At 46.8% G+C, this 21059-nt stretch overlaps 1 protein-coding gene across 1 annotated transcript in view; it reads left to right on the top strand.

Moving 5' to 3' along the window:
* zgc:153039 (uncharacterized protein LOC767698 homolog) overlaps positions 1 to 7314 on the top strand; it is a 56833-nt gene extending 49519 nt beyond the window's left edge. Inside the window, exons 12-13 of the mRNA XM_061046161.1 lie at positions 2016 to 2162; positions 3438 to 7314. Coding sequence (XP_060902144.1) covers positions 2016 to 2162; positions 3438 to 4387 — 1097 coding nt within the window. The 3' untranslated portion in view covers positions 4388 to 7314. The remainder of the gene's footprint in view (positions 1 to 2015; positions 2163 to 3437) is intronic.
* Positions 7315 to 21059: the final 13745 nt, after the last annotated feature.

A 21059-nucleotide genomic window follows, 5' to 3' on the forward strand; every position in this document is an offset into this window, starting at 1 on the left:
AGGATGTCAGGACGGGCTGTGAGCTGAGCTGCCCTCGGTCTGTCTGTGCTGCGAGTCCTTCAGGGTGCCACCTTTGGGATACTTTAACACCGAGCTGAACTTCCTGCAGGTCTCCACAGAAGCAGAACAGACGGGTAGCAAAGGATGGGCGAGCGATGGAGAGGCGGAGTTTAGGGAGGTTGTCATGTGTGGAGCACAGACGAGTTTGAGGAGTTTTTTGAATGAGTCCAAAGATGGAGCATTGTGGACGTCTGACAGAAAGGAGACATGGTGTGTGAGTGAAGGAGGTCGGAGAGGTGCTGAGGGGCGAGGAGCGAGTGAGGAGGGGTGTTTAGTATTTGATGAAGCGAGTCAGGGGGGTGGATGAGGGTTGGGATGATGTGCTGACAGGGCTTGGTCCAGGAGAGGACTCTGGCAGCGGAGTTTTAGATGTATTGGAGCCTGTTCAGGGATTTGCTGGGTACCCCAGTCAGGACTCCATCACAGTAATCCACTCCGGAGGTCATGAAGGCGTGGGCGAGGGTTTCAGAAAACCAGTCAGTTCTGACTCCCAGCTTTCTCGTGCATGAATAAGTCGGTTCATCAGGAGTACCTGAACGCTTTCTTCTGCACCGTTTCTCATCGAACACACACAGGGAGACACGGCGACTATTAATTATGAGCCAAACAAATCAGGGGTGCTGCTGGGATGTACTTCCTTCTGGATAATTTAACATTATGAGGGTTGTTTTTGAGGCTGCAGTGACTAAGCTAAAAGCTTGTTGTGACTCATCTTTCACTTTGTTGAATTTTACACACGTGTCTTCATTCAGTGTTGGCTTTAATGACTTTAAGGAAATCTAAATGAGCCGAATATCTTCTTCTCCTCCAGTCATTCAGGGGATCTTTTTAGTATGCCCTCCTTCTCCCCGTGATCTCTGCTGCTGCTTTATGGAAGTAATCAGTCATAGAATGCTCCGGAGACGTCTCACACTCTGAGATCTGAGAGGGAGCAGGGTCATTGATTGTTTTCTTTGTCTTTGGAGGATTTGGTTTGTTTGGAGTTTTCATGTCTTGATTGGAGACGGGGACCTCGCGATGAATGAAGTCTTCAGAATCCAAATCCTCTTAGTGCCTCAGTATCAGAAAGTGATATGTTCATTAGCAGCTGAAGAGCCCGTCGCTCCGCCCGACGACTGATGAGCCACTTGGTCTTGACAAGTATGAAAGAGTCATTTGTTCTGATAATTATACTGAAGCGATTGTGTCGATGAGGACTCTAAGATCCTCGGACGTTTCTGTTCTAATGCATGCAAGATTAAAATGTATCCTCACAGCTGGCCGCCTTTCAGCTGAATGCAAAACACACAAGGGCTCTACACTGGAGGAAAACTAAAAATGCAGCTATATGGCTGACAGACGGACATATCTGTTAACCAGATAGACGTAACGATGTGTATCCACCAAGCTCAAACCTCCAGTGTTGCAAAGTCCTGCAGTTCATCGAGTGTCCACTAGAGGCTGGCTGCAGAAGCACAGGAAGTCACATACACACCCATTCTAAAAAGCCTGTTTTTACAGCAGAGATGAACATGTTTACAGCCTGGTTCAGAAAACCAAATAGGTCTGATTAGCTCATGTCTCGATCTGCACACTATGGGGGGGGTTTAATGGTTTATCTTTTGGCTCTCCCTACCTTCATTTAGAGAAAGGACAGAGTCAGAAATTGGGGGGAAATAGACATGTGGGAAAGGAGCCACAGGTCGGATCGGAACCCAGGCAACCTGTTTGAGGTCTTCCCGCCTGTTAGTGCTCACAGTATTTTCTCTCTGTCTTAGCCCCACCCCCCTTTACCCCGAACGACTCTTGTCTCTCCTCTAATTCCAACTCTGCCATACCGACTCTCTTCCCCTAATGTAATTGTGCTTGTCCGTCTCTGTCTGAATACCAACATGCTCCCATTGAGTTGTTTTCAGCTCTCACCATTTTGTTTTGTCTCTCCCCCCCCCCCCCCCCCCCCCCCCCCCCCCTCACAGACACTTTACCATCAGACCCTCTACAGTCCCAGTACGACTCCTGGTTATCTCTGGTGGACCATCTGAACATCAAAGCTTTCGTCAACCTGACTTTGTCAGACACTGTGCGTCACGGCGTCCAACATCTCCTCTTCATCTCTGGGCTCGGTCAGTATCACCATCATCACTGAAACATGTCCCCGTGGTTAAAAGAGGAGAGTCTGACTATTTCTGTTGGTAAATAACAATTTTAGCCTGGTCCTGAATAGTCTGGATTTGTTTGGACCAGAGAAGGTAGGCGGTTTTAAGGCGACCCCCAACACTGCCGTTTTAGACGCCCCTCGGTTTGCCAGATATGAGAGCAGTTATCAGGTCAAACCAACAGGTGTTGCAGTGATGAAAGCAGGGCAAGAGAAGTGGTTCAGATAGAAGTGATTGTACCCGACCTAAAAAGCCTCTGCATGTTTCTAATAAGCTCCACGAGCAGAAACGTGCTCAAACTAGGATCAATATTGGAGATGATTTTGAAAAATGGAGAGAGGTTAGAACACAGAAAGGTTTACAGACTGATGCAGAGCTGACTAAACACTGAAGCTTCAGTGTCCACCACATGGCAACCTGCGTGAGCATCGACTCTAGAGAGGAGGGGGCGGGGGGAGACAGCTTAATTTAGTCTGCAGTACCCATTTTATACACTAGGGGTCAGAGTTACATACTGCTCCTTTAAGATGTGTTTTTACAGCATCAGATCACCTAAGTTGAGGTTGTACATATGAAAAGTGTTATTTGTCCTTTCTAGATTTCTTTGCACATTACATGCAAACATGAGGTCACATGTACAGAATGATTCCACAAACATTTATTTAACTTTGATTTCTTGAAGTATTTACAGAGACTAACTCTTCAACTCCTTCAGATCTTTCCTTCCTCATTCCAGCGTTCTGTCTTCATACTTCAAACTCCTCTTCAGCTTCTCTCTGCAGATTCATTTTGACTTCTTTCTCTACTCGTCTCTAATTTAGTTTCAACTGCCACTTTAATCCTGGAGCATGCGTCAGTTTTATAAAGAGTATTTCTTTCTGTCTGTGTTTGTGAACCTCAGCTCAGGATCAGGAGCGTGCTGCTCTCTCTTCTTTAGAAGCTCTCCAGACTTTAAACACTGTGTGCTCTAGGTGCTCTTTCTGTTTTCCGTCCTCTGAGAGTTGTCACTCATGTCTCACAGCAACCACCAGCACCCTCCTCTCTCCTGTCTCCTGTCTCCTGTCTCCTGTCTCCTCTCTCCTCTCTCCTCTCTGCTTCTCACTGCAGCGATAATCGACTTTAATTATTTCTCAGACTAAACCTCGACCTCTGACCCTTCACTTAACCATCGAGATAAAAACAGTTTGAACTACATTTTCAGAAATGGTTTGATCTAATTCCCCCCCCCCCCCCCCCTTTCAGGTGGGATGCGTCCTAACACCCTCGTCCTCGGTTTCTATGACGACTGTCTTCCGAAGGATAGGCTGATCGATCCAACGACCTCCAACAATTATTGCATGACTTCCACGGACCACATGGAGGAGCTGGAGAAAGAACCCCCTATGTTCCACTTTGCCTCGCTCCGGGGGTCCGGCGACAGGCAGGATTATGGGGACTTTGGGGACGGGAAGGCTCTGCAGTCCCAGGAGTACGTATCGATCATTGCTGACGCCATGAAGATGCTAAAGAATGTGGTGCTGGCCCGATACTTCAACAACTTTGACAGAGCCCAGGCCCTGTCTCCGCCCACCCCCTCCCAGAAGAGGGTCTATGTTGACGTCTGGCCGGTGAATCTGCTGCGTCCGGACAGCTGTAGCTACGTGGACACGTGCTCGCTCTTCCTGCTGCAGCTAGCGTGCATTCTCAACATGGTGAGAGCCTGGCGCAAAGCTCGACTCCGCCTCTTCCTCTGCGTGGAGGAGGGACGGAGCGTGAGAGAATCTGAAGCGAAGCTCGGCCAGCTGCTGAAAGATCTGAGAATCAAAGCTCAGGTGTACCCTGTGCCCTGGGACCACCAGGTGGCGCTACACTGGCAGCGACAAGGCGAGTGGGGCAAAAAATCCCAAACCCCTGACGGGAACGAACAGAACAATCTGGGCGCCGTTAAGGAAGAGGAGAACGAGGAAGAGTATGTCAACAGCTTCCCGAGCAACGCCACACGCCTGTCGGATGAGTACCTGTCAGCTGTCAATAAGCTGATTAAGGAGGCCGCTAAGCCCGCCCCCGCTGTGCGTTTCCTGTACTTGCCCCGCCCACCAGCTGACACCCGCCGCTACACCACCTACTTACACCAGCTGGAGCTGCTGACTCGAGACCTGGGCCCCACCCTGCTCATCCACGGCGTCACTCCTGTCATCACCACCGATCTTTAAACTATCCCCCCCCCCAACACGCCGCCACAAGGTTCCCTCTGATAGTCTGTCAACCACTTACGGTGCAGGATAACTGTAGACCTCTGCAGAGATCCAGTATCAACCGCTCCACCCAACGACAGACTGAGGAGCAGAAATCAACTTGTGACCTTGGACCTGGCTGCTGACGGAACGCCACTTTCTGCACGGCCTCAAACGATGTCGATCAACATTCTTATAGAATCTTTAAATCAAATGTCTCTACCACGGAGAGTTCTGGAGATCCACGGAGCTTCTGAAGGCGCTGTGACGTTTAACCACGAAACGAAACAGTCAAACTGTGGCGTTTGGTAGTTAAACTGTGGGCGCTCCTGGTGGGGTTTGTTAGTGGTCAGGAAGTGAACTGGCACCTCTCCAGCTACCAGACCCATTTCAGATTTGGTCCCCTTCGGGAGTAGAACCAGCGAGCCTCCGGTTCCCAACCCAAGTCGTGGTTAGCCGCCGCCCCGGTTAACCACGAAACACTCAAACTGTGACTAAATGAACCAGTAAACTGAAGTCGACATTTTCATCCTGCCATTGAAATCAGCATCAAATACAATCACACGTTCTTTTAATCCATTCGCACCAATGATACGATACTTAGCAACACGCCAACACCCCGTCTTCCCCTCCATCTTAAAGGAACTTTAACTGTCGGTCTCCTTCATTTTGATCGATCTCTAAACGATCGCTCCAGACGCCTTCAGATCAGAATGTGCCTTAGCGAGCGAGGGCGCTGGCGTTCGATCCCCTTCCAGCGCAGACAGGATGTTGGACCGGGTTTCACCTCGGAGCAGAAAATCTGCTTTTCCACTTTAAGATCTGACAACAGGAAAACAGGAAACGGTTTAACGCTACGCTTTTATTTCAGGTCTCAGGAAGACATTCCTCGTTTTTTTTCCCCGTTGCACTTTTGACCTTCTCAGCCGACCCGCCTTCCTCGAACACGTTTACACTCCGATCACTTCTGTATATATCGCCATGTTGTTGACTTTTAAATGTATTTTAGGTACTCTGTGATTTTTAGAGTTGTTTTATCTCGATAGTGACCACGATGATCAACCAGCGTGAACGTGCCTTAATGAAGTTTTGATCGACTCAAAGTATTTAACGTGAATCTCCGTCACTTCGGCTCGAGGCCGTTAGTCCACCAACCACTTCACGTTTATGAGATGAACCCTGTGCTGCCTCCAGATTAATAAAACACTGTGAAATAACGGCCTCTAAAGAATTTGCTTCATGGACGCATAATTAACAAATCAACGCTCATCATCGACTTTATACAAACTCGTAGCGAAGATATTCTGACACGATAGCTCATAAACTGCCATCAGCTGACTGTTCTCTCCAGATTCAGTCCTCCTTTTGGACGACCTCTGGTTTCTTTAAAAGGCTTTATATGCGATTTTTCACACTTAAATGTAATAGAAATCAAATTTATCCTCTGAAAATAACTCTGTGAGTCATGACTGTCTACAATGGGTGTAACACCCGAGTCCCACTGTCTGTGATGCTTTCCTAGCCGTAGCTTCACTTTGTTTACATCGGTGGGACGACCGGCCGGCTCATCCCGTTGCTTATAAAAGTTGTTTAATTGAGGGACGAGAGAAAAGAAGAACATACTGTACTCACTGCTTAATTGAATGTCACGTAAGCATTTTCAGATCACGGTCATTTCGTTTAAATTTACATGCAGTGTGAAGATACGAGCAAACTCAAGATCGCTACCATTAGCATGCTAACACAGCAATGCAGCTCGAGTTGTTTTGGTTTCATGCTGGTGCTCAAGGGCGACATCTGCTGGATCAAAAAATTGCATATTCTACCTTTAACTGACTCAGTTAGCTTTAGCTCCGAGCTAACGAAGGGCTAACCCTCGCTAAACATGACACCGCCCATTGTTCAACCGCCGTCATGGAAACCTTGATGGTCGTCAGCCTGCTGCGTCGGTTCTGTGTAGCATTAGAAGTCCAAACTAAACCCAGTGTTGAAACAGGAAGTATTGTAGAGGTCAAAACGCTCCAGCAACACGTGTAGTTAGAAGATGAACTTTACGAAAGCCGCAAGCAGAAACGTGGCGCCCTAATAAAGTTTATAAACTACGAGCTGCTGGATCCTCTTGACCTCTTCAGACCCTTCACTCGCCGTGAAGCGTGGAAACCCGACTCTGCTTCTACGAGAACAGGTTGTTTGTAACTTAAGTCGCGTCATCGTTTGGTTGCAGCACGGGGGACATACCTAGTAGAGCGTGATGTCAAAAGTTACAGAGATAGTGTTTCACAAGCATTGACGAGCGCACAGCCAGCGCTTCTCCGCCCAAACAAAACGCCAGGTGGACACGGCGCTTCAGAGACGAGAGTCGGTTATATCAGACTTCACAAAGCCTCGTTCCTTTTTTACTCCACCACAAAGGCAGTCTGAGAGGGTCGACCGGAGAAAACGCTAATTTATTGTTAATCGTCTCAGCTCGTCAGAGACGGAGTCTTTAATCAGGGTCTGACGTATCGATGACTGTTTCTGTGATTCTGTGCTCACATCCTGTTGAAAGATTCTTTGCTGCCTTCAGTTGAAAGATGAATGTTAGTGAAAGATTTGTTGTTAAAGATGATCTGAAGTTTCTCAGAGTGAAATCGATTCCTCCTCACGGTGTTTTCAGATCCATGTTTGAAGGAAAGCTGGAGGAGATTAATGTTTATTTTGTCCCACCTGGATCCTTCACGTTTCCATGGAAACGACCTGTCACACTACGTTTCTACAGCCCCTCATTCTGGATGTCTGCTCCTGAATGCACTTCAGTCCTACAAAACAAAATGTCTGCAGGAACGTGAGATGTTCAGTATTTGATTTCCTGTTGAAACATGAGAATGTATGTAAACTGAAATGACTGATAAAAAGAAGAACTTTGACTTTGTGTCCTTTCTTTAACTTTCCTCTGGAGACGAACAACTCCGTCTGCGTCTGCAAGCAGACAGCTGAGGGGGGCTTGGTGTCCGTCGCGCTCGTTTGTTTGAGGTAAACTTTAGAAATGGAGGCTGTGACGGCTCAGCAGCTCAGACAGAGAGATAGTTGAGCGTGCCAGCAGGCCAAATTACCTCGTCCTACAGTCACCCCCCCCCCCCCGCCTCCCACGCCAACCAGGCAAAAATGGATTCTATCTCAGCTCAGAGGTGAACAACAGATTGGAGAAATAAGCCCAAATAACCATCGATATGTGTTCAGGAGGAGGGAGGCTGACATCCATCACTGGGGAACGGACCCCGGCTCTGAAAGGTGTGACACAAGAAATAGGTTCAGGACTAACGGTTCCCCAAAGATGATTCTCAGGAGATTATTAAAGGAGAGTAAGGAGATGAGTTAGTGTGAAAAAACAGGAAGTGCACGCTTAAACTAGAGACTCATTTCTCTGCAGTTAGTTAAATAGAAATGTAAGTTTATGGGGGGCGCCGGTAGCGAAGTGGTTAGTGTGCACAAATTTACAGGGGCTTAAGTCCTCGAGAGTGGGTGGCGCATGTTTAAATCCAACCTGCGGCTCCTTTCTGAAACGGTTCATCGGAGTCAGACATGGTCGTCTTTTTTTAAATGTTAAATGTTTGGCACTTTGCGACATGCAGGTCAAATTAGTCTGTGAGTGAGGCTAACGTTTGCGGTGCTAGCACCACCCACCTCTTGCAGCGGCTCCTTGTATGATAAGGTCCACATGCCGTGCTGAATGTGGTTACACGTTGCTCCGTCCAAGTGGTTTTATCAGAATTTAACCCGACACGGCCCACGATCAACTTTACCTCCAATTTCGTGATCAAAATTCTGCAAAACCGCGCCGCTCCTACGAGATGCTACTGTGCTGGTTTACATCCAGGCAGAAGAGCCGACCCATTACCCGCAGCTACATCCAGCAGGGACAGTCCCCCGCTGTGAGGTGTGAAAAACCAGATCAGGAGGTCTTGTACTTTTTATTTGCAGATCGTTAACCTCAACATGTGACAGTCATTTCTCTTCATGCAGCCGCTAGCGTTAAACTTCCTGTTTTAAATGTTTCTCTCGTTAAAACTGAAAAGCTGAAGGCTACGAAAAAACACGACATGATGACAGGAAGGCTGAGAGCTGCTGAGGGGCGTTTACTAAGTGTGTGTGTGTGTGTGTGTGTGGCAGTTTAAAGATGAAGACCATCAGGGCTGAGTGTGTGTTTGCCTCCCAGTCTAAACCTGCTCTGTCATGTCTTAAGCGCTGATCACAGGAAACTTGTCACTACTTTGTCACTTCCAACGCGTGTCATCGCTCCCTCACCAGCAGCAACGCCTCCGGGACACACGTGGGCATCATCACTCTTCATTTCCACCACACTCTCCGTTTCCTCTCCTCTGTTGCATCTTCAGATCCTCTTAATCTCACATGACATGCAGAGTTATCGGGCGGATCAGAGGGAGGAGACGAGGCTGGAGTGTCGGGTAGAATTCGGTCATGCTGATTTGACTCCAAGTTAAACATTTCAGAGGCTAAACAGACCGCCGGCTGCTCTTTAGAAGTCCTTCCTGAATACGCAGAAAGTGTGTGTGTGTAGTCAGAGGAAGAGTTCAAACTGCTGAACAGATCGCAGGAGTGTCTGCAGCACGTCGTCTGTTTTCAGCAGCATGACTGCAAACCTGCAACATCTTCAAAGCGTGCTCATTATTCATGCTCCTTATTGACAACAAATCAACTAAGAGGTGAAATACAGGCTTCAAGTTAAGGAACATCGGTTTTCCTTGGGAGCAAAAAACAAACTTACAATCCTCAGGTGATGGAAACAAAATCTTGAAGAGCCTTTTTCAAACACGCAGTCGGGACGGGTTCTTGAAAATGTGCAGTACTGCCCCGCTCAACTAAAAAAATAAAGCTTTATAAAGTGAGTGACTGTTTGACCAATCAGGTTGGACTAAGTAAATCCTTAGTCAGGGTTAGGCCTGGAAGCCAGATCAGGTTGCCCTGTTGGTTTCAGATCAAATTAAAACTGTAAAACGAGTCCAAGCAGTAACTCCCTCAAACATCTGAAAGCTTGAAATGTACACACACACACACACACACACACACACACACACACACACACACACACACACACACACACACACACACACACACACACACACACACAGACGCTCAAATAAGCACAGCTTCCCGGTGCATGCGTGTGTGTGTGTGTGCTGAGTCACACTGCGCTGCATGTTGACTTTCCCATCATGCTTTTGAATATGTATGCTGCAGAGCCACAGGTGGAGGAGCAATCCTGATTTCTTATTCTGTTTTATGTTTGACCTTCGCCGCAGCGCGTCTCTCGTTCATTTTCACACGCAGGATAAGATGCATAAAGATGGCCACCGACTGGCTGCATGTCATTACGCTGTCCATTCACCAACTTTTCTACCTTTGGCTCGGGGGTTTATATTTTTATGAGGATGAGGAGATACGTGTGGGACGGATTTAGGAGACTCTGTTTGTCTCGTCTATTTTCGTGTCGTCCCTCATCGTCCTCGGCCTCGGTCCACGGTTAGCGGCATCGCTTTCTAAAGCTCTGAAGGTGTTCAGTTTGTGTGTGACCTTGTAGTCGGCAATGAGGACTCTTGTGAAAGGCCTGTGTGTCCCTGAGTAGTGAGAGTAGAGTAAACATACAGTGTGTGTGTGTGTCTATGTGTTTGTGTGTCTATGTTTCTACGTTTAAAGGAACGTGTGCAGGGATCCCTTTAGTCTGAGTGAATGAGACCCAGAGACGTGCTGCTAAAGCGTCATCAGTAAAACCATTGTTTTCCTCTGGTACAGCGCGCTTGCCGGGCGCTCTTCTCTGCGTTTGACTAGCTGTTTTTTGGCAGTGCATAAAAGTTAAAACATTTTCAACTTCTCAGCTCAACGTCAACTACACTTTTAGCAGAAGCAGCCATCCTCGCTCCACAGGCCCTACCAGCTGTTTTCCCCCAGATGTGGCGTTTTTGTAGCGGCTGCGCCTACTGTAGCACGACGTGTCTCTGTGTGATCTGGCGCTATGGAGATAACAGAAAATAAGAGATCTTGCATCTGTGATAAGGTCGTGTTTGTTTGCAGCCTGACTGTAACATTAGTTTCTTCTTGTAATCACACGGCACCATTGAGCTCTACGAGACGTGACCACACAGCCGCTACTAAAGACCGCCATCGCTCTGCTTCAAACGTATTAAGAAGAATCCCAGCGTAGCTCGTGATCAGAGCAGTGACCGAGCAGAAGAACAAAACGAGGCCGGAGACCTCATCTCTGCTCTGCTCTGCTTCAGCGTCCTGCCTGTCGTTATCCGTCCACCTCTCATTTCACCTCCTGCACGCCGCTCTGCTCACACACATCATCACATCCATTCAGTGAGGAAGATGAATTTGTCCCCGACTCCCCCGACTCCCATCTGAGACTGGTTTCTATCTGGTCTCCCTTTTGTTGTTGTGGGAACAAACAAATAATGTCTAAAATAATGAATCGAGTCAGACTGAGAAAAGACGGCGAGGAAGAAGGTGGTGAGGGCGAGGGGAGTCCTGCAAAGTGAACGACTGTTTGTCTTTGTGTGTGTTTACAGGACTAATTAGTGCTGCATGCTGTGGGCCAACCACGCAGAGGAAATGGACGAGTAATGGAGTGTTACCAACGCTGAAGCACGCCCAGAGGGCTCATTGAACACACACACACACACACACACACATTGTAGAGGATGCGTCCAATAAGCTCCTGTAGGAGAAACAAGTTCGTCTGATATCAACCTTTAAGAACAACACGGTTTATTCAGGATATCGAGGAAAAGAACTACACTACCCATGATCGCTGATTGGCGGAGCTCGTTGTTACCGTGGCAGCGTTTCCCGGCCCTCGCTTCTATGCAAACAGATAGTTTCCCTAGCAGGCTACAGTAGATAGATAGCTTTTATGTCTTTGCAGCGTTTGATGGTGATGCACTCATTTCGTCTTTTTGCAGCACGTTTAGCCGTTGCGTTTGTTCCAGATGTGCAGCGTTTGCTTTTTGAAAGGGCGCCGTTTCTGAATAAGCTGCATGTTTCTTTAAATGTACGTCTTTTCAGCTGCTGCATGGGGAGGACACACACAATGCGAGCGAAGGTCAGGGTCCAATAACAGTCTATTGAGTCCAGGGCGTGTGGTCATGATAATCCGTTCATGGTTGTAGTGGAAGGCATACGGGGATTTAAAGGCAGCTTGATCATTTTCGAAAAACTAGCATGATTTTGAAAGTACTGCACCCCCTCCCTTCTGTGCTCCCTCTAAAGCCACGCCCCTCACTTACATGCACGAGCGCCGTTTCTCCAGATGTGGACCTCAGCTCATCTCTTACATTGTGTAGAAACTACGTCGTCTCATGTCTCATTCAGCGGTAAGTAAACTCTCAGTATAAACTCTGTCATCGGTGACGTGCTTTGAGTGTGGGCTAGAGCAGGCATGGGTTAGAGAGCGAGCAGGGAGACAGGGAGGCATCTGATTGGTTCATCAGATTAATACCTCTAGGCAGACGTTGGTTGAAGTTTTTACAGACTTACAACTGATACAGACGACAGATTTTCTTTGAGAACATGAGTTATTCATTTCTGACAATTTCAACCAAAATCTCAAAAAGTGGATTTGGAGGACATTATCAACCCTGCCTTTAAAGAACTCATTCAGTCACGCTCCAGTTAAAGAATCCTCACTGCTTTTCAAACAGCTCAGTGTTTGGTTGACGGATGAAGATGTGGCGCTGAATACGGAGAAGCAGCGTGTGGTCGTTTGTTGCAGGTAACTGCGGAGGTAGACGGATGTGACACGTTTACTGCAGAGCGTGTTCTTCAGCCACAGTGGGAATGGAAATGTATAAAAGTCAGTCGTGCACGGCAGAGTTTATACTCCAAAGAGGGAGAAAAAGAATTGGACATAACCAAGCGGGGGGGAGGAGGAGGAGTGGGGGGGGGGGGAGGAGGGGGGGTTGATCGGGACACAGGAGTTGAGGAGCAGGAGGAAATGAGACAGGACATCTTCATTTAGTTTGAACATCTGCCTGACTCTGCAGCGCCTCGTGCTCAGCTCCTCACGCCAACAGATGGATTTAGACTCTCTCTCTCTGTCAGACGCTCGGCAATATTCGTCGCCTCAGGTGAGATTTGAGAATTTGGTATCGAATCAAGCGTATCAAATCGGTCTTGGGATATGAAAAGTCGATGGGTAAATGGGATTTTCTTTTTTAATTAGTCAATCCGCTGCCACATTTCAGGGCCCCACCTGTACGGCGTGCGCCTCCGGGCGGGGGATTGTCTCTCTCTCTCTCTCTAAGTGTCCTGAAAGGAGGACGAAAAGGGCGAAATGAAAAGAGATGAAAGGAAAAGAGATGTGACAGCAGCTGAACTCACAGACACACCACATCTTTAACCCTCATCGTGTATCTGTCTGCTGTTTAACATTCCATACTTTCTAAACTTTGACTGACAGTTCATTATGGAAGAATAACTTTAAGACTCTGAGTCGTGGGGGCGGGATATCTATGGAGAGCCGGCGGGGTCATTAAAGATTTATACTTCTGCGTCTTAGCCATGCAGAAGCTACGTCGCGGTGGCCTTCAGCGTCGCAAGCGTTGGTGCGTCTGCGTCGCTCTGCAATACTCCGTGTGGTTGGCAGCCGGATTTCCACGATAGTTGTATCGCCGGTTTCTGGTTCCGCCCTTTTCTTTGCTTGTTTGTTCGCAGGACACCATGGCGAAAGAGACCGAGTGTATCATCTCAGAGTTAGAGACGATAAATATTGAGCAGCAGCTGATTGCACTGCATGAACGTACGGACGCTGAATCAGTCGAGTCAGAGGACGGGTATGTAATGTTGTAAATCCTCTAAATGTGATGCTTCCCAGCGGACCAATCACAGGGCTTGCTGTCTGCTGGTGTTTGAACGCATAGTCTCATATTGAGGAGGTACAGGGCTACGCTAACCTCCGGCGCCGATCACGCCCTCTCTTGATAATTCTCCTGTTTCCACTGCAGACACCACAGTCAGTCTCCGGAGCGTGCCAGAAGCGTCACTCTGGAGCTCGCTGTAAGCTGAACAGAGCAGGTCCACTCAGACAGGAAGTCATACAAGAAACGCACAGAGCATCCGGTCAATTTTAAAATAATAAACAACATTCCGACTCCTGATCATATATCACTTTATCAACATGACGTCAAAACAGGAAGAACAACAAATCATCCTCAGAGAGATGACGACACATGTTGACCTTAGATATCCAGCCAATCAGGTAGTTCATGGCTGCTCTAACAGGTAGCACCGAGCCAGAGACCTTGAATTCAAATGGATTAAAATTTGAATTTAATCAAAACATGAAGAGACAAAAATCGGGTGAGGATCATCTGCAGCTCAGTGGGAGTTCATTAAACACCAGAGGGGGGGGGGGGGGGACTGTAAGGTTCAAACACATTTCATCACATGAACTCTGTGTGTGTGTTAACGAGAAGTTTTGAGAGTGTGTCTTAAATCTTAAGTGCTGGACAGAGAGCAAGAAACACACACACACACACACACACACACACACACACACACACACACACACACACACACACACCAGCCCTATTTGAATGTAGCCTGATACACGGTATCAGCAAAATAACTCAACATCTGTAACACACTCCTCTCTGTTGGAGTGTGTGTGTGTGTGTGTGTGTGTGTGTGTGTGTGTGTTGCATGTTTAGCTCCGCACTGAGAGCTGTGGGATCATTCAGACCAAAGTTATTTGGCTCCAACTGAGAAATGAAAGAAGAAAGTGTGTGTGTGTGTGTGTGTGTGTGTGTGTGTGTCTGAGAGAGAGAGAGATAGAGAGAGAGCAAAAGGAAAATAAAACACCAGATAGGAAAAAAACAAAGGCTCCCCTCTGATTGAATCTGTTGAGGCATGGCATTGAGATAGATCACAAACAGTGATGTGTGTGTGTGTGTGTGTGTGTGTGTGTGTGTGTGTGTGTGTGTGTGTGTGTGTGTGTGTGTGTGTGTGTGTGTGTGCGTGCTCTTGCTCGGTCTGAATGTTACACAAAGAGGAGAAATATGGAATTTCCCGTCCCTTTCTGAGAGCAAAAAAGACGAGTGTCAGATGGTGTTCCTATGAACGTGGCGTGTAAAGGGAGCGTGTGTGCGTGCATGATAAACACATTAGTGTGTGCATCAGCATTCATGCAGCCCAGTGTGTGTGATTAGATATTTACTCGCTGCTGCAGTGTGTGATTAAGTGCGGTTTGAAGCGGTGGCTTTCCGCTACGCTGCGTCCTGGACTCTGCAATCACAACAACACACACAGGTAGAGAGCGCTGCACATCAGAGCGCTGCAGTGTTTCATATCTGCTCTCAACCAGTTCGCCCAGTTTGTCTCAATCACAGACTAAGTGATTACTGATGAGATACTAACATCCCTCTTTTCAAAGATTACCTTTTAAACATCTACTTCGTCCTCGAGCAGCTCGGCCATATTGACAGGATTTCTCTCCACCTTTCATCTTGTGGAAAAAGTGCGACTTCACAGCCCAGCTGGATCGGCTCCGTCTGGGTGTGGTCTTATTAAAGTCGTTTTCAACTGGGAGAAGACTGCGGCTTAACTTTAGGGCCAGTCATTTTTTTTTATTGGCACACACAAACAGAAACTCGTCCTTGAACTGTTAGCACTAAGAAGAGCAGGGTCCAGAAAGTTCTTCATTTTTAGAAAGCTCTAAAACTATTTCTGGTTGTTAAGAATAAAGAAACAGATCATTTTAAAATGATGTTGACAAAACTTGTACAAAATGATTACAAAACTGATATTGAAAAAGTTAATACTTTAAAGGAGCAGTATGTAACTCTGACACCTAGTGTTTCAAATGGGTACTGCATTCCAAATTGAAAACATAGAGAGCTGTCCCCCCCGCCCCCTCCTCTCTAGAGTCGATGCTCACACAGGTTGCCATGTGGTGGACACTGAAGCTTCAGTGTTTATCCAGCTCTGCATCGGTCTGTAAACCTTTCTGTGTTCTAACCTCTCTCCATTTTTCAAAATCATCTCCAATATTGATCCTAGTTTGAGCACGTTTCTGCTCGTGGAGCTTATTAGAAACATGCAGAGGCTTTTTAGGTCGAGTACAATCACTTCTATCTGAACCACTTCTCTTCCATCTCTGCAACAGCTGTTGGTGTGACCTGATAACTGCTCTCATATCTGGCAAACTGAGGGGCGTCCAAAACGGCCATGTGGGGGTGCCTTAAAACCGCCTACCTTCTCTGGTCCAAACAAATCCAGAGCATTCAGGACCAGAATTATTTTGTAGCTTGTCCCCAGTGTTTCTTGCCTTGTCTTACTTCCTCTCTTTGTCTGGGTTCTCTCCATGTTGATTGCCTTCATTGTGTTCACCTGTGTCATTAGTCTCACCTGTGTCTGATTACCTCCGTGTTTATTTAGTGTCTGTGTTCCTTCCCTTCCTTCCAGTGTAATGCGCCCCCTAATGGCCGTGAGAAAGAATGCAGGTTTAGGTCACTTTGTCCTTCGCCCTGCTGTAGATGAGATCACACCTGTCAGTCTAAACTGGCCTCTGATTGGTGGGCACAGCACAGGTCACATGTTTGATCCTGAGACACACAGTGACAGCCCCGCCGGCACGCCAAAGACACATTAGGAAGCCGATCATTTCCACAAGAAGCTGAGTTTCATGTCCCAGAATGCTTTGTGGTGATTGATCTGTTAGTCAGACAGTCAGTACGACACACAGCTGTTCTCTGGGAAAATAAGCTCGTTTTAAAACGACGAGCCAAGCTCATCACCACACAGGCTGTTAAAAGAAATCAGGAAGACGTAAATCTGTTTGAAATGCTAAAACATGTCCTGTAGCTGTTTAGCAGCGACTCATGTTTGTTTCATCGCCTCCAGCAAGAAATACAAACAAGCACCATTTAGGAAACCTACTTTGTGGAGTAATCCTCAAAGTTCTGAGGAAAACGAGCTTCAGAGTCCTTTGAATGAAGATCTCTGTATGATGAACGTTTGCATGGGGGGCGCTTTACAGCTCTGAGTTCAGTTAGTTTTCGAGCAAACATGTTGTGGTTTTATATTCCAAACAAACGAGGTAGAGGATCCGAATGCAGTCTACACTAAAAGTATTTATTTCAACAAAAAGGCAAAATCAGACTTCCTAGAAGTCCAACAAGTTTGACAAACGACGAGTAGCCACGAGGAAACGCAACACAGGTCAAGAAGAAAGGGAAGATGAAAATAAAACGGCTCAATTAATTTATTACCTCAGTGCCATGTGGTTACTTTATTACTTCCTGTCCCTCATGTGATGCTTTTCTTCCTGTTTCTGTGATCGTGTGCCCCGCCCTCGTGGTTTCACCTGAGTCTGATTAGTCTCACCTGGCACCCAGATAACCTCCTGTCTGTTTTATGTGTCCCAGCTCAGGGGCTGCGTCCTCGAGAGGGGGGCTCATAAAGACAAAAGCTATGTTTCCATGGAAACAAATCATCAGTGTATGTGTGGTTTCAGGGGGGGGGGGGTAATTGGGTTAAACCAACTCTTCTGTTATTGGACGCCTCTTGCGCAACATTTAGTGGTTCTTTTCTTCTCTTGCCATCCTGTGTGTGCGTGCGTGTGTGTTTGGAACACAGTGAGACATGCGATGATGGATTTATCGTCTACTCACATATGCTGCAGCAATCAAGGAATCACCCCCGACTCATATCCACTGCCCTAATAAAAAACACAGTTTGAGAAGAGAAAGATGGAGCGGGGGAGAGAGAGAGAGAGAGAGAGAGAGGAAATGACAGAGATGGAGCAGGATGATGAGAGAGAGAGAGAGAGGAGGTGTTGTAAGACAGGAGAGAAGACGTCCAATCAGCAACAGTAAAGTTAGCGTGAGCTGTGAAGAGAAACACGGAGTGATAGTGTGGAGGGAGTGGATGAGCATGATTTAATGTGGCTCGTCTTTATGAGGTTGTAAGTCTTGTGTTTTTTTTCTGATGAAAGTGATCTTTAGTTTTTATGGCCGACCCCCTCACCCCTCCTCCCCCTCTCAGTCGACTCTCCCCTCTTTCTTTCGTCCCCATCCATCACCGCTGGTAAATTATATGGTAGAAAATCTCTGGAGGATATCAAAACAGGGTGTTTTTCCTCTCATAGTCAAAAAATCTCAGATGCTGTTTTTATGCTTTTTCCATACTTATTGGAAAAGGAAATGTTTCAGTGTTTGTCCAATGCATTTGTTGATGTGGCCTCTTGGCTAACTTTAATATTCCCACTGAATATTTAAAGGTCCAATCAGTAAGATGTGTAGTGAGTGAGATGATAAAGTGACCTTACTATATGATCAGACATTAAAGAAACATGCTATGTTGAAGTGCTGGCTTCTCTGACAACAATGCAGCAGCCAGTATGTCCTCCTTCTAACTTTAGATTCTGGTCCTGAATGCTCTGGATTTGTTTGGACCAGAGAAGGTAGACGGTTTTAAGACACCCCCACAGGGCCGTTTTGGACACCCCTCAGTTTGCCAGATATAAGACCAGTTATTATCTGAATAATGGCAACCTGCGTGAGCATGGACTCTAGAGAGGGGGGAGACAGCGCTCTACAATGTTTAGAATTTGGACTGCAGTACCCATTTTAAACACTAGGTGTCAGAGTTACATACTGCTCCTTTAAAGTATTAAGTTTTTCTATATCAGCAGTTTTCATTTCAAGAAAACAAGAATTACAAAAAAGGGGTAGATGTTTATCGCTGCTTAAAGGTTGGTATGTTTGCATCTCTAAACAGCTTGACTCACTTTGGAACAATTCTCAAGTGGCAGATCTCGGAACTGCAGTTTGCAGCACTTACGCTCGTGCCTAATTTTGCACTCGTTGAGCTCAAACATCTGAGTATTATTAGAAGACCCCCTATAGGGCTCTCAGGTGAGTCACACAGTAAGGTTTGTTTAGGCTGGTTTTGTCACACAGACCAGGCTGCCCCGATTAAAGAGCTTTGTGGTGCTCATGGCAGCCCATGATCGTCATGACAACGTGTCAGTGTGACTTCAGGCAATGCTAAAGATGAAACAGAGGACATGAAAAAGAACACAGAAGAATGAGTGTGTTGGAAATAAAAGAAAGATGAGCAAAAAAACAAAACTGTTTAGCAGGTAAAAAGTGAGAAGGCTTGTCAGCACAAATAAACAAAGAGCATCACACGAGGAACAGAAAAGGTCAGAAGAAAGAAGAAGCACGAAAATCAGAGAAAAAAAGGTCAAAATTATAAAGACAGCAAAAAAGAGAAATAAATGACTGAATGTGAAGCGACAGTGTGTGTGTGTGTGTGTGTGTGTGTGTGTGTGTGTGTGTGTGTGAGCATGTTTCCCTCTTTAATGAGACGGTGGCTCAGTGGAGTGAGGAGGAGGGCGAGGGCAAGAGGGATTGGGAGGTGGAGGGCGAGGAGGATGGCGAGGAGGAGGGCGGAGTGGAGGGCGAGGAGGAGGGCGGCAGAACTGAGCGTGTGTGGACAGGAATATTTTTTTAAACAGAGGAGGAATTTGTCCGTTTAAAAAAATGTGGACTAGCCTGACCCTTTTGCATTTTACAACTCATCACTCAAGCTCCACCCTCACCTCCAAATATGGTCACTATAAATATGGCGGCCAATGTGTGACGTCACACAGTGATATTGCATACTATCTTTACAGTCTATGATACTTCTACTACAGGGAAACACAACGCCAACACTCTTCACCTTGAATGTCTCTCTCTCCTCAAGTACCCCCCCGTTCCTCTCTCTGTCTCTAACCCCCCCCCCCCCCCCCCCCCCCCCCCCCCCCCCCCCCCCCCCTTGGTCATGGCAGCTTTGACAGTGAGTGAGGAGTAAGAGAGGCCATGTGGTTTTTCAGATAAGCACAAACTTCTTCTCTCAGGAACACCACATCCCAAATCACTCACTCACTTTTTTTACACACACACACACACACACACACACACACACACAAAATATTCCCAGTGGACCACGATCAGTCAGGTCTCACCATATTTATGTGAAAGAAGTTGACAACAGGCTGGAATCAAACCTCCTATAACATTATAGAAACCAAATTCAAATCACAAGGTTACCACGGCTACACTGAGTCAGGACGCTGATCATGTCGACAGGAAGTGGCGCTGATGGTCCAATCCTAAAGAAAGGGAGAAACCGCAGAGTGCAATGTAATATCTTTAATGCAGGAAGAAAATCAATCAGAGAACAAACTCTGAATGTAAAATGATTTCATCTTCCTGTGTGGTCAGAATAACAGCCTCGAGCTGCGTCACAAGTAATGAACTACCTGATCTGTGTGTGTGTGACACCCTATGTCAGTTGTCTGTGTGTGTGTGTGTGTGTGTGTGTGTGTGTGTGTGTGTGTGTGTGTGTGTGTGAGCGAGCAGTTGTTCCATCGCCCGTGTGGCGCTTTTATGGGAGCGATTTATCGTCTTCGGTCTCCAAAGTGAATATTAATAGATTTATAGCTCGAGAAACTTTGCCATCCATCTAAACTATGAAGGAGAGGGGGATCTAATCCGTCAAGAAAACTGAGAGAGAGAGAGAGAGAAGACAGGTTGTGTTGGAGAAGAAGAAGAGCGAGGAACCTCTCCGGTGCTGGATGTGGTTTACGGAGCAGGGAGTTAAACTCAGATCTTAATTTAAGTTTATTTGTCTCATTTCTGGTCCAAACTGTCTTTCCCACTTCAACCTGACGACTCCGTGCAGAAAGTGAATTAGTGTAAAGAACAAAACTAACTGGACTGCGGGTCCAATAACGGGTCAGCATTTGTTTAGAAGTGCGTTCATTTTCCCGTCACTCCTGTTTTTATCGGGCGGTTTCACAGAGGCAGCTGATCTCAGTCTCTAGAGCCATGGTGGCTGGAGAGGTGCCAGGTCACTTCTGGAGTACCGGCGAGGTGCCCTAGAGCAAGGCACCGAACCCCCAACAGCCCTCCACTAGTGCAGGTCCACAGGTCCTATCTGTGCGTTTAGACTTTACGCATCTTGAGGCTTTATTACCAGAACGTCCCCTTTGTATCTGTACTTCTACATGAAGGAGGAGTAAGAAAGCTTCTGCTTCCTCAAGCACATTTATTTTTAACTACAAACTCTGACAGAAGAGCCGGTTTGATTCCCGTTTGATGGCTTCAAACCTCCCACCCCCCCGAGACTTTGTCGCTGCTCCTCAAAGTGTCCCGACAGTTTTCAGTTTAGTTCAGATAGCGGTCCAAAACAGGAACAGCTGTTTACTCTGCAGAGCCTCCAACGATCTGGCTCATCCAATGGCTCTGTCTCACTGACACACAGGAAGTGTGTGCACATTTTCTGTTGGACGTGTTGTCCAATGAGGACGGTTCCTGTCTGAGTGAGAAGGAGAGTGTGTGTCAGACTTGGACGGTCTAAAGGGAAACACTCGACAACCAGGGAGCGCTGGTGTGTGTGTGTGTGTGTGTGTGTGTTTGGGTGCCAGAGGTCTTCAGGGACCCATTAGCGATGTTGTTTTAAGCTTTTAATAGGGACTGTAATTGATTGAAGGTTGTTGGAAGGATAATGCTGTTTTTTTTTTTTTAACTCTGCATCCTCCTCCTCTATCTTCAAGGAATCCAATACTTTCTGCTGGCCCGCTAAAGGCACGAATAAAAAACAAATT

This window comes from Labrus mixtus, chromosome 9, assembly GCF_963584025.1.
Source record: "Labrus mixtus chromosome 9, fLabMix1.1, whole genome shotgun sequence".
Taxonomy (NCBI): domain Eukaryota; kingdom Metazoa; phylum Chordata; class Actinopteri; order Labriformes; family Labridae; genus Labrus; species Labrus mixtus.